Source organism: Triturus cristatus, chromosome 7 (genome assembly GCF_964204655.1).
Source record: "Triturus cristatus chromosome 7, aTriCri1.1, whole genome shotgun sequence".
NCBI lineage: Eukaryota > Metazoa > Chordata > Amphibia > Caudata > Salamandridae > Triturus > Triturus cristatus.
This window is the reverse complement of record NC_140590.1, coordinates 240,538,604-240,555,166: the sequence shown is the minus strand read 5'-3', so window position 1 is coordinate 240,555,166 and position 16,563 is coordinate 240,538,604. Positions and strand designations below refer to the sequence as shown.

The 16,563-nt window shown below is 42.8% G+C and overlaps 1 protein-coding gene across 1 annotated transcript in view; it reads left to right on the top strand.

Moving 5' to 3' along the window:
• The window catches only part of LOC146809308 (alpha-tectorin-like), a 332,591-nt gene extending 318,635 nt beyond the window's left edge, over positions 1 to 13,956 (top strand). Inside the window, exons 30-31 of the mRNA XM_085616115.1 lie at positions 805 to 916; positions 12,099 to 13,956. Of these exons, the coding sequence (XP_085472241.1) occupies positions 805 to 916; positions 12,099 to 12,241 (255 nt within the window). The 3' untranslated portion in view covers positions 12,242 to 13,956. The remainder of the gene's footprint in view (positions 1 to 804; positions 917 to 12,098) is intronic.
• The last annotated feature ends 2,607 nt before the right edge of the window (positions 13,957 to 16,563 follow it).

Genomic DNA, 16,563 nt, shown 5'->3' with positions numbered 1-16,563 from the left:
ATGGAATATGTTCTGGTCGATGATCCCTGACATGGGTTTGTGCCAGTTGACAGTATGATAGGGGTTGAGGAATTTCTCTTCTTCTGTATCTCTTGTTCTGAAACTGAAATGAGAAGATAGCCTTGAAAATGCCTGCTGCAAGACGAAGCATGCAGGTTAAATATTTTGTGATGAATGATCGTAAAGAATAAAATGTGACAATATATGTACCACTTCAAATAATTTATATACAGTTCATCAGTGCCTCGAAGTGCAGTAATAAGGGTGTACAGTTTTCTAATATATGGAGTTATACATGATGTGAAGTTGAGCGCAATCTCTTCCCAAATTCCCTCTCTTTTTCAATGTAAGGAGCAGTAACAAAACATGAAAGAGAAGTGCATTTGTAGAGTGCACATCACCCTAAATAGTGGCAATATATTGGCTGCAGATGCATGCTCTCACCCACTTCTGAAAGGTTCTCAAAGGACATGTTTACAGGCTGGCATGAAATGACATGTTACACCATGAATAATGGGAACAAAGTGACTTGGCTTGGCACGTTGTAACAAATGTTCGCTATACGCCTACATTTAGTGACATATATCACAGAATACAGAGTACTTCTGATGATGCATTTTCCCTTTTAGCTAGTTTGGGTGATAGTTTAATCGACTACATTTCAATTATCTTGGATTTATCAGTGTATAAAAGAGGAAATGTATGTTTTTTGAAAATGATTACTTAGGTGAAAGCACATTGTATTTTTTATACCATGCCTTAGATACCGGGTCTTTAAAGTGATTTTCTCTTTTATTCCTTCAGATGTGCTCATCCAGGTCCGCACGAGCAGTGCAGGCAAGCCAAGTAGTGGGAGGATCACTTCTATCCACTGGGCCTTTTGTTTATGAAACAGAACAAGTGTCAGATACACATGGTAAGGAGGTCATCTTAAAACCTCAGTCTACGTCCTGTTCTGCTGAGTACTCCTGGCAGCTCTTCTGTTTTCACATCTCATGTTACTGATAAGATAACTTGTATGGGTGTGTGATACATGGAAAAGGCGACTTAAAAATAGCTAGCTACACTATGAAATAAAGTAATTGAATTGTAGATGAACTTCTATTTAACTGTCTGTCTAGTTGTCTGTCTGTCTATCCATTCATATATATGTATATATATATATATGTATTGTATTTCAAAGTGCTCTGCATATATATATATACATATACTGAAAAAACCATAGGTTTTAGGCATGATATAGTTAGGAATTAGCATTTAAAAAACCTTTGAAATTCACTGAAAAAAACATAGGTTTCAGGCCTGATATAGTTAGGAATTAGCATTTAAAAAACCTTTGAAATTCACTGAAAAAAACATAGGTTTCAGGCCTGATATAGTTAGGAATTAGCATTTAAAAAACCTTTGAAATTCACTGAAAAAACCATAGGGTTCAGGCCTGATATAGTTAGAAATTAGCATTTAAAAAACCTTAGAAATTAAATGAAAAAACCATGGGTTTGAGGGGTATTCTAGTTAGCTGGACATTTCACTCAAACAATACCATTGAAATTCCTGCGATATAGTTATTTGTTCTAACTACATCTTGCGCGCCCGCAATCCACTGCTGATGATGTCACATATTACATCATTCATGACATGGTCAGTGACATCACTGATGACATCTCAAATGACATCACTGATGACATCACTGATGAAATCATCCAGTGAATGTGGTTTGGATCGTTATTTAATTATGTATTATATATAGATAGCAACTTGCATTGAAGAATGAGTGGATATATAAATATAAATATCAGGATAGAGGATTTAGTAGCAGTGTGATTGACTGTTTACTTGACTAATTTATAGTGTCTCACTAAATATATTGGATAGTGACTAAACTGTGTGAATATCTGTATCACTTTGTCAGTTGTTGTGTAAACTGCTGCACCAGTTGGTTACTAGCTACGTGAAAGTCTATATTAGTTATTGATTAGTTAACTGAGTATTTGTATGGGAGAGTGAATGTGTGTGTGGTTTGGTGGAGGGTGTGTGACAGCCCAAAGATGTGTGAATAGTTGAATCAGTAGGTATATGAAGTTAAAACTACATGTTATAACAGTTGTTTGGGTGAGTGAATATCTTTATGGGTGTGGTGATGAGCCAATATATGTCTCAATGGTACATGTCCAACAAACTAGAAAAATAAAAGCCAGTGTATGTGTCAGTTTTTGTATATAAATAAGTACACATAAGACTCAGTGATTGTATGAGTGACTGTATGGATAACTGTATACTTGTAATAGTGATTTTATAACACACTAAGTATGAGTTATTATCTATATGAATAGATGAAGTGGTGTTTTTATAAGTGTATAGCTAAGTAAAAGTAAGTATGATCCATTGTTTGCATAAGTGAGTAGGATGACTTCATAAGTGATTAGGATCTGTGCTGGTGTGTAATGTCGATATAGGTGTATAAGTATATTTGATAGTGTTCTATTGATCATTGACAGCATGTATGAGTGAATCTACAGGTAAGTGATTAGATGCGTGTATAGATCTAGGAATCACTGTTTAGAAACTTGTATTGGTGTGTCAATGGTTTTAAATCTGGCACACTGTATTTTACAGTGAGTGATGAAAGGTTATACTAGTATATGATGAGGTGTATCTGATTGTCACATGGATGATGTCATCAGTGATGTCATCAGTGATGTCATTTGAGATGTCATCAGTGATGTCACTGACCCTGTCATGAATGATGTAATATGTGACATCATCAGCATTCTATTGCGGGCGCGCAAGATGTAGGTAGTACGACTAACTATATCGGAGGAATTTCAATGGTTTTGTTCGAGTGAAATGTCCAGATAACTATAACACCCCTAAAACCTATGGTTTTTTCAGTGAATTTCTAAGGTTTTTTAAATGCTAATTCCTAACTATATCAGCCCTGAAACCTATGTTTTTTTCAGTGAATTTCAAAGGTTTTTTAAATGCTAATTCCTAACTATATCAGGCCTGAAACCTATGGTTTTTTTCAGTGAATTTCAATGGTTTTTTAAATGCTAATTTTTAATGTATTAATTGTTATACTGATTTTTTTTAGACTGATTTACTACATTTTTGTAACTATTTATTTTTAGATATTTAATTTTTTTAATTACATTATAATTACATTATACATTACAATAAAAAATATACTTTCTCAGAATGAATTACTTTAGTTTAAATACTTTGCAAATAGGCAATAGACTTTTAAGTACAGTAGTTACAGTTGTTGCAATGGGCAACACAATTTCAAACACAATGCAACATTGAGCTCAATGTGAATTTCTAGTCAAATGCAAACAGTTACTTTATGGATTACTTTTCTAACCACAGGACTGGATCCTAGATTCAGTCCTTGGACATCTCCTGTAAACAGTTGAGTAAAAGCGTTTTGGTTACAGTAGTGATTTTTAAGGAATATTATTGTATTTTAAAAGTTGACATTTTTTCACATAGAATCACCAATGTTATCCTATGGCAGAAAATTCACTTAGCAGGTAAGTAGGGTTATCGGTACTTTTTCTTACTCAGTGGTGGATCCTGGATCCAGCACTGGTGCATCTCCTGTAAACAGTTGAAAGAATGTGTTTGTCATACAGACGATTTTTTAGGAATATTTTTAGTTTGTGAAAATAGATACTTAGAAACTTTTCTGCTGAAAACCACACAATGGATTCCTATGGAAGGAAATACAAGTTACTGGTAAGTACGCTTAGAATTACTTTTCAGGGTCAGTGCTGGTCTAAAAGATGCAGTACTGGGTTCTCTCCTGATAACAGGTGAGTAAATCGGAATTCGTAGTTCGGCTGATTTTAGAGGAATATATGTACGTTTCAAAATCGACACTTAGAAACTTTTCTGGTGAAAACCACACAATGGATTCCTATGGAAGGAAACACAAGTCACTGGTAAGTACGGTTAGAATTACTTTTCAGGATCAGTACTGGGCTCAAAGATGCAGCACTGAGGTCTCTCGTGATAGCAGGTAAGTAAATCGGAATTCGTAGTTCGGCTGATTTTAGAGGAATATTTGCACAATGTTGAAGGAAGGGGGTGGGGCCTGAGGTGACATTTGTGCAAACACGCCCTGTGGCGCGTTTTAAGTTGGGGAATGAATTCCTCTTCAATCCTGAGGTCCCCTGGGGGCCAACTAGTCCACCAGGTACCTGCAGTATGCGCCAGGGAGGTACCTGGTGGGCTAGTTGGCCCCCAGGGCCTGACCCCCAAATGTTACTTAAATCTTTTTTTTTACGGGAAAGGGACCGCGTGGCCCCCCTCCCGTGGCCAATTCCGGGCCCCGGGAACCCGTCCCCTGGGGCATGGCCAATATTTTTTACATATTTTTATGGAGGGTGGCTGCATAGCCTCCCTCCTCAGGCCACTTCAAGGCCCCGGGGACCCCATCCCCCGGGGCCGGCCATTTAAAAAAAAAATATTTTTTAATGTTAATTGGGGGGGGCGCGTGGCCCCCCTCCCGGGCCACTGGTAGCCCCAGGGGCCCCATTGTCCGGGGCTGGCCCTCAGCGTTGGGGACCATGGGGAGGTCCCCAATCCCCCCACGGTCCCGTCGGCTACCCGCCTCCTGCGGGGGCCGGCTTTGCTTTTCCACATGGGGAGCAGCTAACATGCTGCTCTCCATATGGAAAAGCAATCTGCTTTGCTTCATTGAAGCAAGAGCAGGTATCCCTGCTCTCGCTTCAAGGAAGCAAAGCAGTTTGCAATGGCAGGGTGGGAGCTGCGAGGCTCCTGCCCTGCCATTGCAAACAGCAGTGTCCCGGGGGTGAGCACCGCGGGACACTGCAGGAGCCGGCCCTGGGGGGTGGCGGTCCCCAGGGCCTGTACAAGGCTCCAGGAGGGGGGCCGCGCGGCCCCCCTTCAACATTTCTGAAAAGTCCCAGGGGTTGGCGGTCCCCGGGGCTGTGGGGGCATCAGAGCCCCCCCACACCTAATTTGAAATAGCCCCGGGGGTGGCAGTCCCCGGGGCTGGGGGGCCTGAGAGCCCCCCACCCAATTTGAATAAGCCCAGGGGGGTGGTGGTCCCCGGGGCTGGGGGGGCCTGAGAGCCCCCCCTGTACATAATTTCCTATGGAAAATAGGTCCTAACTATATCTACCTACTGGGTATTTATATATATATTTATTTATCACGTTATTCAGGTCAAAACAAAGTTGCGCACACTCAGGATGGTGAAATCAGCAAGAAATTGGTTCTTAAACTTCTTCAGCTTCTGCAACATGTTTCGGCCATCTCTGCCTTGTTCACACATAAAGGGTCAGCTCATAACACACCTATAAAACAGAAACAATAGTGCACAGAAACACTGGGAAGAGTGGTACAACATGGGTGCCATAGGTTTATATGTCATAGCTAAAGTTGCACTTTGAGGCAAAGAAATATATCTATAACTAATGAATCTTAAAGTAAAACAAAGTACATTGCCATAAATAAAACATTCATGGGATTAAAATATTCAATAATGTCTTAACTAAATCAGAACTAATTTTTGCTGCTACTGTAATAATGATGCAGCTAATGTCTCTGTTGCAGCCTTACTTCTTCAATTTGTTTGTTTATTTTCCTATGCCTCAACTTTTTCCATATCTAATGGTATGTTTGAATATTGTGGAGGACTTTCTCCAATTGTGACAGTTTTTTCTTTTATTAATTAATGGGTGAAGCTACACACCATGTGGTATTATGATATTAGGACTGTTCTTATAGCTTGTGAATTGAACTAACAGGTCACTTGGCAGAGATATTTCAAGGACTTTGCTTTCGTGGGCAGCAGGGTTGATGCAAGTGACTGTGTGTTACAGTTTTACTCTGATCAGCAATTGAAATGATTTGCTTAAATTAGGACATTGAATTTTTTTTACATGCTTACTGACATAGGGCATATATACGGATAAGGCAGATAATATCTCGGGACGACCACCACCTTCGTGTGACAATTCATTGATTTTAAGATGGCCCCCCTGAACCCCTGGACACCACCACCTTCAAAGGGCCAAAATAATTTAATGTAGGGGGTCTATCGCAGCTTTGGGCCTATAGACATATCTTATCCTGTTCTTCTTCACTAGATGGGCAAAGTCGCTGGCCCCATGCTAGGTTGCTCCAGATCCTATGGGTTGGGGTCTTTACCATCAGCTCTGGAAGGTACCGGACATAGTACACCCTGAACGTTTTGGGTAATGTTGGGTGATGTTGGGTGGGGGGGATCCATTGGAGGAACCGCTTGGGTCATCATGTTTGTGGCCTGGGATGGGATTCCACCACAACAGATACTCCTTGTTCCTGAAAGTATGGGGGTAGGGAGAGGGGGGGCTCTGGGGAGGCCGTTTGTTGTTAGTTTTATGTTTTACGCACCATGCACGCACTTCTATGCTCCATCATTCTCACATCGGTTATCACTATAAACTTTGAGGACTAGGAATGGCCCACACAGTGGGTGATTCTCCATTGGGGAAACTCAACATTCTTGCCTGAAATGTGCGGGGTTTACTGAACAAGGTCAAACGGGGGGCGGTGCTCTATCTAGCGAAGCGCTATTCGGGCGACATCCTACTGCTACAGAAGACGCATCATCTGGGCACCAAAGCCCCTTGCCTCTCCCAATATGGGTTCGCTACGGTGTACCACTCCAGCTTTACAAGGGGGATGCGTGGCACAGCATGCTTATTCACCGCAGAGTACCGCTCCAGGTTACACAGTACTGGTTAGATCGGGTGGCCGTTTTACGGTGATCTCTGGCATCATAGCTGGTGAACAGATCACAATCGGAAGTGTCTACGCTCCTCCACCGCTAGGCCAGACATTCATAGACAAACTAACACAGGTATGGGGAGATCTCCTGGGCGGCCTGTCGATACTGGGTTGGGACTGGAATGACATCATGGGCCCCGTGGATAGGTGGCGGGCTAGACCACCAGATGTACCCTCTTCTAGATCCAAACTGAACATACTGGCACATACACTGGACTGGGCAGACTTGTGGCGGGCCTTTCACCCTTCCGAAGCTGGGTTCACATATGAGGAGTGCGAGGTAATAGCCGAACCCCTTATAGATGACTTCTTCACACATATCCCTCTTCGCCGCCTTTCAGACGAGCAATGCGACGCCCTGGACAAACCCATTTCCCTGGATGAGCTGCGGACGGCGCTATCCAATACCCACCCGGGACGTGCACTGGGCCCAAACGGGTTCCCGTGCGACTTCATGCACCCGCATATGGGACCTCTCGGTCCTCATCTGCTCAAGGTGCTACACGAGGCCTCAGAGCAGTACATTCTGCCTACAGATTGGTGACACGCCGGAATCGTAGTCTTCCTCAAGCCAGGCCGCCCTCCCGAAGATCCAGGTTTGTATCACCCCATTTCCTTGTTGAATTTCGAGCCTAAATTGCTGGGGAAGGTCCTGCCCAACCGCTTCCGCACGTGTATCCAGGATCTGGTGCATCCAGATCAGTCTGGTTTCATGCCAGAACGCTCCACCAGACACAACATCAGATGTGCCCATAACTCCGTGGCGGAGGCTCATCGTCTGGGGCACCACACGGCGGTCTTGTTGGCAGACATAGATAAGGAGTTCTATTCGCTGAGCTGGACTTACCTTTTTAAGCTCTTAGAGGCTGTCAACCTGGGACCTCGCTTTAGGGCCTATGTGAAATATTATATACAGATCTCACTGCATCGGTTCATGTGGCCGGATACTGTTCGGCTCCCTTCCCCATTCGCAGGTGCATAAGTCAGGGGTGCCCCCTTTCCACGCTGTTATTCGCCTTAGCTATCGAGCCATTAGCCGCGTGGGTGCACCTGGATTCTGTCTTCCGTGGACTGGACTGGTCACCGGAGTGCACGGACAAGATTGGGTTATATGCCGATGACGCTCTGTTCTTCATGTCAGATCCTTGGGCCTCTGGGACACAGGTGCTCCAGATCCTGTGGATTTTTGGGGAGACTTCTGGGCTCTGCGCTAACCCATCCAAATCTATCCTGTTCCCCATATGCGGTGAGCAGAGGAGTCAGACTTAGGCCTCGCAACTGATCATCGCTGATGCGGGTTTCAAGTACCTCAGGGTATATACCATGTGGTGTCCTAACGAGGCTTGGTTGCGTAATATCGCTCCACTGTTCCCCGCTGTCCACGACGAAACAAGGGTATGGTCCCAGATGCCCCTTTTGCTATATGGCAGGTCCGCCATTTTCAAAATGGTGTCTTTGCTGCGCTTGCTTTATCGGCTGCAGAATTACCTCTATCCTATCCCCCCCTCGTGGTTTCTCCAAATAAATGCGCTCCTGAATAGGTTCCTCGGGAGGGGTGCGGTTCGGATGGCGCTTGCAACGTGTATCCAGTCTACGTACTGCGGTGGGATTGCGGCAGCCGACGTTCGGCCGTATTTCTGGGCTTCGCACCTCCTGGTGATCAATGAATGGTGTTATGGCTCTCAGGTAGACCCGGCCTATGCGGTGGAAAGGCTCTTCATGGTGGATACCCCGCTGCTCCACCTCTTGTACAGCTCCTCGTCCCTGGTGGTGCTCCCCCCGGCCTGTCCGACTTTTATTCAGATATGGAGGTGGGTGGTCCTGTCTATGGGTTGGTGGGGCATGCTGACCAGTGCAACACCCCTCTGACAGGGCTCACACCGCCGGCCTGTTTTGACACTAGTGGGGTTCCGTAGGTGGGATGATATTGGGAAATCCACGCTCAGAGATATAATGCAGGGGTCACCGCAACGCTTAAGTCCTTCCAGAGGTTGCAGGAGGATTTCGACCTTCACAAATTGCAGTTCCATAGGTACCTACAGCTCCATCATGCTTTGTCCCCCCTGATATGGCATCTCACGTCTTTACCCGAGTTTCACCCGTTAGAGGGTCGGTTGTTGATGGGGGACCTGGGGGCCCACAAAATCCGGCAAATTTATCAAACCCTCATTACACACTCAAAAACCACTTTTCATCGGACCCGAGCGGCGTGGGAGGCGGACTTGCCCGCCCTGACGGATGATGATTGGGCCGATGCACTGGCCAGCCGCAGGTACTCCGCCGTTTGTACTAGATATAGGCTGTTCCATTTTAAATATCTCCACAGAATATATTACACACGCCTCCGCCTCTGGAAGATGGGGGCTATTCAATCCCCCGCAATGTCTCCGCTGTGACTTGGATGAGGGGTCGTTTCTCCCTACGGTGTGGAGTAGCGAGGCACTGCAACACTTCTGTTCGGGCGTTTTGTCTTGCATGGGACAGGTATTGGCATGGGACATTCCAGCAGACCCTAGATTGACACTCCTACACAGCACAGAAGACATTGGGGGGACCAGATATAAAAGACACCTTCTGTTCTTGGGCCTCACATTGGCTAAGCGAGACATTGCACAGCACTGGAAGGCTACATCCCCACTCTGTATAGCGAATTGGAAAAAGGCCATGGATAGGTGCATGTCTGCTGAGATTGCGGTGTTTTAGGCAAGGGGCTGTCCACAGAAGCACGGGAAGATCTGGGCTGGGTGGGCCAAATAATTAGGCATCGACTTGTCCCTCATAACGCAGCCAGTAAACCGGGACCTTCTTGAATGGCTAGTAGTGAATGACTTGCCAGTTTAATGTGATAGAGTTACACAGATGTAGACGGAAACTCATTCGATGTGTTTATATCATGTTTTTTATGGAATGTATGGTGCGTGTTTGGGGGAGTGGGGTGGGGGGGCTGTTTCTGGTCTGATGTTCTGCAGACCTCCAGGGTGGAAAATGTTCAGTACCTAGAACTTTTACAATATGCCTTTCAATTGTACGTTGCTTGCCGGGCTCGGCCCATCTGGTACTACGGAAAATCAATAAAATTTGTTGTTAAAAAACAAATAATGTCTGAACACAACATGTATTATACAAACACAACATGTATTATACAATCATTCTATCATACTCACAAAATAATTAATTTACTTAAAAAAGCCTAGAAATACACTGACAAAACCTAAGGTTAAAGTAACATTCTAGTTAGGTTAATAAAAATATGAGTTTTCAAATTAAAAAAACGTAGAAACTCACTAAAAAAAACAAAGGTTAAAGTAGCGTTGTATTGAGGTGAATTTCTCATTGACAATGTTAACATTTGGAATCTAAGAAAAACACAGAAATTCAGCAGTTTGAGTTAGCAGCGCTAACTGTAACTTGCACTCCATGCACTGCGTATGACTTCACATTAGACATCACTCACGACATGTTCTATGACATCATTTATGACATCACTGATGACATTTCAATGACATCATTGATGACATCACCAATGCCATCTCTGATGACATTATCCAGGCTTCAATATCCTACGTATTGTCTGTATGAATTGCTATGACTTTACACAAACTATAGTTCACATTCACAATTAACCACAGATATATGAGAAATCCTCATTGAATACAGTGTTGAATCTCTATACTGTTCAGAGAAAAGCCAAAATAGTGAATACCAGTTCTAAGATATATGCTCTACAATGGACAGCTTTTATCTATATTTAACTTGTGACAAACAGTGATCCTACATCAAGAAATAAAGCTGAATACCCAGGAGAGAGTTTCCTGGCAATCTTTTAACATTCTATAGTGTCAGTGGTAAAATGCAATCTCCGAATTCAAAAATACTACTTCCTCTACATTGGACTAGGTCAAGTACTGTTTTAGTTTGCTTTGCTGTTCCCTATATGTGTTCTGGTGAAACTTTAACACTGATTTTGGTGACATAAAAAAAGCTCAACTAGGGAAGGGGCATACAGATTTGTTGAATAGTGTGCCAGTGTTATTTATAACCTTTTTCTAATCATCATAAGCTTAGGACTCATTTGACACTCAATATGAGTGAACTTTCAATTCCTTAGTATCCACTGTTAGTGATAACTTCAGATTTTGATTTGTGGTACTTGCAAAGTTTGACAGCATCCAGTGAGGTTGTTTACCTCTTAATCATTCACTTCTGCAAGACTGCCTGCTTAACTATAGGCAATGCTGGGTTTAAAGGCCAGTACTTGAGAATTCAGGCCCCACCAGATAAAAATATAATACATAATTTTTCGTTTAGTGGATTTTACTGTATTTTTGTCATTTTAAGTGCCTCAAATAACAGTAGCTATTATTCCTAGACTGAATTGTGCTTTTAATAACTGACTGTGGAAGGATGAAAGACAATGTGGGGCTCCACTTATTCTTAAAGCAATCTCAGTGACTATCCCATGCTTGTTGATATAGATCGTCAACAATTCCCTTTATGTTAGTAGTCATGGAGGTATTCCAAAAGAGAATAGATTATGCAATTCTAGTGTAGGTATTTTTCATTTTTGGCCTCTCTCTATATTGATGTGGGTTATATACAATGATAGCACCCAAACTCAACACTTGCTGTGAAAATGTGGAGACTTAGAATCTGTAGACTTTGAAGAGTTCCTCTACCATTGGTCAGACTGCTTCAAAATGGATGAAGCAAGAAAATTAATGAAATCATCATCTCCCAGACTTACGCCATTTTGACTTCTTACCGAAAAAACTGTATTCTGTTGTTGGACTGTAGAAAGAAGTACAAAAAATTACATTGTTGCTTATACCCTTTCTACAACTAGCTTCTTCTTTCCACTGTGCACATAGTCACCTCTTTGCACTAAACGTATTTTAAGTTCTGGAGAACTTGGTTAAGCACAGAGAACATTGGATAAAGTGCTTCCCTTCAGATGATGCAATCCATGCAACACTCACTCTTATTCTGGTTCTTTAGGTCTTCGTTCTGGGGGTTGGTAGGAGAATTGGTGAAAGGTGATGCAATGCAGTGTATTTGACCCCTTGAGCTTATGAGACAGAAGAGTAAAGGAGTCTACATTAGTGGGGAACTTTCTGTCTTTCACTAGAGGGATGAGGTTTAGTCATTAGATACCATTACACGTTTATAACAGCACAACTGTCCTGAGCTGTGTCTGCTGAATCCCAGTGAAGGATAGAAGAGTATTACTCTATACTTGATTTCTAAATGTATAGTCTGATGTTTAAAAACTCATTTTTATTTGTGTGTATCTTATGTAGGATCTTCCGCCATCAACAGGAACTACAACTACAACAACAATGAACTACAAGCCCAGTTGAGGAGCTCCCACCCTCCTGCTGCCGCGTGTCTGCCACTCCTGCTGCTGCTGCTGCTCTGCTGGCTGGTAATTGTCCTGAGCTGAAGACCCTGAGGGACAAAGGAGACTCACTGACAAAGAAACATCCACATCCAAGGCCATCATTTTCACCTCTTCAGAAAAGTGTGTTTTAATACCACTCCAGAAAAGGGAAAGCCATAATGAGGTCCAGCAACCAATGGACACAGATCTACTTTGTCAAAATCAGGAGTCACACAGGTGTCGTGAGCAGCTGTCTTGCACCTACTTTTCACTGTTTCATAGATAGGACACCCTACAACAGTCTTCAGATGGATGACCAGCTTACGCGTTGTATTCAGAATTTGGATAAGAAGGCAATGGCTTTGCTGCTTGCAATCTCTATATAAATGGTTTTGAAAGCAGAATGTTTGACAGACCTCAACACCTTAAATCTTTTACTCCTCATCATCTATCCTTGGTGGCATTGGCTGTCTTCGGTTCACAATATGCACTAAAAAGAGCTGCCATAGATTAACGTACTGAGTACAATATAATGCATTCTCCATGACAAATCACTGCCCTTTTTTCATGTTGCTCACAACCAGTCACCATCTTATAGTTTGCTGACCAAGCCAAGTGTGTTGAACTTTGCTCTTCAAAAATGTAGACGTGATGTCTCTGGCTTCCACCAAAGTTAACCTAATTTCATAGATGAATTTCTAAACAGGCTTCCTTTTTCCTGGGCGCCTTCATCATCATTTTTCTTAAAAAGCTCAGAAAACTTCTTATTTCTTTACTTTCCGTTTTCTAAACGGGTGCTTGGTGCTAAAGCAAAGACTTTTATTGCAGATAACTAGCCTCCTGTCTAAGATGTTTTTGGATATTTAGGTGGGGAGTTTCTAAATAACTAATAATGATGACTTGTTTTGGTTGGAAATACGCAGTATTGTCACAGTTGTGTGAATTGTTTTATCTCCTGGATACGGCTGTCTGATAATGTTATTGTATTGGATAATTATCAATCATTCATACCTTCATGGTGAGAGATGTTTGAATGATACTATTCTGTTCAATCCACCTGCCACCCCCCAGGCAGTATTGGCTGTCATAGATTCAGAAGCCAATAAGCTTATGGTGATGTGATCTGCTTTGTTAAATACATTTTTTTTGACTGATGAAAAATGAGGGACATAAGTCAAAACATCTGAGTCAATTTCAGGTTGGGTCACTTGGCATTCTGCTAAATATGACTCAAGATCTCCTTGAAAGAAATCAAGGTGTACCGTAAAAAGTGAGCATTTCTGTTACACTAAATATATTGAATTCTCTACTGGCACACTCTACACTGTTGTGGGTAGAGGTAGAAAAAAACATTAAAGATTCACATCTTTTCCAAAAGCTCAAAGGAATGTATTTAGAAAAGAAATTTTATAAAATTGAGGAAACTCTTTGCCTTTAAATCATGATTGAGTTGTCTAGCTCTTCTGCCCCTGTGTGAAGCTTTTACAAATTACACAGTAAAAAGCATTATGGACGGTGATACATACATTGTTGTGCCTATTCCACTTGGTTGCACACATAAATTTACACACTTACCATCAATATTTGCCTATTTTTAGATGTTCATTTTGATGAAGGAAATTTCTGTTTTTGAATCATGTTTGTATTTTCAATTGTGGGTCTCTTGTGGACTGTGCAATGTATACATTTGAAATGTTTATGCTGATTGCTTTCATGGTGTTGGTTTTCCATCCCTGTAAGAGTATTTTTTTCTTTAAAATACATTCTTCTGCGCAGTAGTGGTGCTGTCCTACATTTCTTATCTCCTGCACGTTTCCGCCTGGATTTTCTAATTCGTTACTTTATTTGGGCCCTTTACAAATGAGAGAACCATTGCTCACAGCGGGATGAAAATGCAATAATAGGAATGAGAGTTATATTCATATGTATTAAACTCAATTATTTTTAAATTCGAATTTACCGAGCGTTTGCCACCCCTGAGGAGGCGTGTGTAGCAAAGCGTGGATGGCAAGCCACATGTTACAGAGGAGTGAAGGCAAAGATGGCACAGACAAGGAACACGCGGGAGGATTCATGAAAGTGCGTTGAAGGAGTCTACGGATCGGCCCATGAGTAGGCGGTACAGCTGTCTCTTTAGCTGTTTCCTGGTTGAGAGGCGCAAGGGTGGGCTCTAATCTCTCAGGCTATTGTGGCCTTTCAGAGGGAGCATAAGGCGTTGCAAACCTGCGTGTCTCAATCCAAGAGAAGCAGAAGGGCAGCGAAGTGTGGCGGGTTTTCAGGTATGTTGCCCTCTATGGAATGCAGCTGAGCTTGAATGTGTGCATTGTGTTTAATTAAGGCCAATGCAGTTCATGAGAATGGACGAGATCTAAGCAATCGTTTTTAGTTGAAAAGTTCGTCTGTGCAGAATGCAAGATGGCTTTGTACGGGCAAGGAAGATGCAGGGGCAAGACAAGTCAAGATTAATCCAGAGCTGCACTAGTGATAGACATCGACAGCAAGCAGCCAGTGTTTACAGGGAGTGAGTCATGACCTGTTAAGATTTCAGGCTGGAGTTAAAGAAAGCTTACTGCAGAGAGTATTACCATAGGACAATATCAGTCAACAGGGCAAACTGTTTATCATTGCAAGCTCAAATATTGTTAAACACAGAGGTGGCTATGTAGGAATACTGGTGCACTCATTTCAGAGAGTTTCCATCACACAGTGGAACAAATGCACCGAGCAGGCCAGACACTGCTACCTTGAGGTCTCAAATGCGCCAGAAAATATTAGCCAGTCTAAAAATAAGCATACAATTTCCATATAGTTAAGGGAGGCGCTGGCCACAGTGGAGTCATAAAAACAATCGAAAATCCACCTGAATAATGTATATTGAAGCAGGATAAGGGGATTGCAAATGGATTGAGGGGGAATCGAAATGAATGAATGCAGAATGACAAATAAACGTAGGAAGCACCGAGATAAAAAGGGACAGAGATATTGGGGGCCAAATTTACTAACATTTCACGCAATGCAAAACAGCAAGACAACTTGCTGTGCAGTATATAGTGGAGAGAGCTGGAGTGCACCGTATCTACCAAGATATGGTATGTTCCTGCTCTCTATAGGTGCTGGCACACAGAGTGGAGCCTCGCACCAACCCAGACACTCTTGCACCAGGGTGCTGCAGGCAGGGCTGTTTTTATTCTGGAAGGGACACCTTCCTGCACTAAAACAACGCCAGATGCTTTTTTCTCTTTCTGTGCTGCAGAATGCTGCACACTTAAAAAGATGTAAAACCAAGGAGAAATAAGCATATTTCTTCTTGTTGCACCTCCTCTTGGAAGGTGTAGCATGTTTACGCATTCCCAAGTTTAGTAGTGCTACTAAATCTGGGAAAGCACCAAAATACATTGGTGGATGCGTGGGAACAGCCAAACTCCACCCATGGAATGCCTCCCAAGGCAGAGTAACACAAGGCAAGGACTTGCGCTACCTTGCGTTACTCCAGATTTACTTTGCCACACAGAGCCACACAAGGCAATGTAAATCTCACTTAAGGGCTTGCATCACTTTTCACTGCCTTGCGTGACACAATGGAGACTCAAGTTTTTAGTAAATCTGGGCCCTGATAAGGAATGTCTCATGCATCACATTATGTGCATTATTATACTGCAAAGAGTGAGATGCGGTGCCAAGCTCGGAAGGCTGCCTTGGCTCCCTGTCTAGACGCTGGCCAGTTCCTCACTCTCCCTCTGATACTAGAGCCCACACTTTGCCTACTTTTCCATAAAGGTCAATAGGCGAGTCATTCTCATGGCATAACCATCTGCTTAGACCAACCAATTTCTTGGGAGGCCTTACATTTAATTGGACCTAGATTTCTACTTGAGTGCTACCCAGCCAGCTCTAGGCCGCATGCTTTCTCCCTGCAATGAGTGGCTCTTACCTGATTTCATCTAGTTGTCAGTTGCACTAGTCACCTGCCACATTAACATTAAGCTGCCGTTCAGACCCCTGCCTACCAAAGTACTTTTTTCTGTAGCAGTAAGAAGCCTGACAATAAAGGGCAGGGCCGGATGGAGGGTTGCTCATCTTTCGCAAATTCTGCTTTAGATTTTGTGCTCTGATCTGCCTCAAAAAGGCCAGCTAATCCTGTTGAATTTAATGCGATGGCCCCAGGCCCTCTTCTTGAATTCTCTTTTCAAAAAATTCCAATTACCTAAAACTCTCCACCCAGTGTTTCAGAGAAGACACAGCTATGACTCAGTGGCAGTGCTTCATCTACATTTTTTCAGGTGCATAGATCACCTTTATAATGAATCAGCATCAAGGACTTCTTTTTGCATCAAATCCAGATCCACGCAGCACTCCTACCACATTCCTACCACACAATCCTTTCT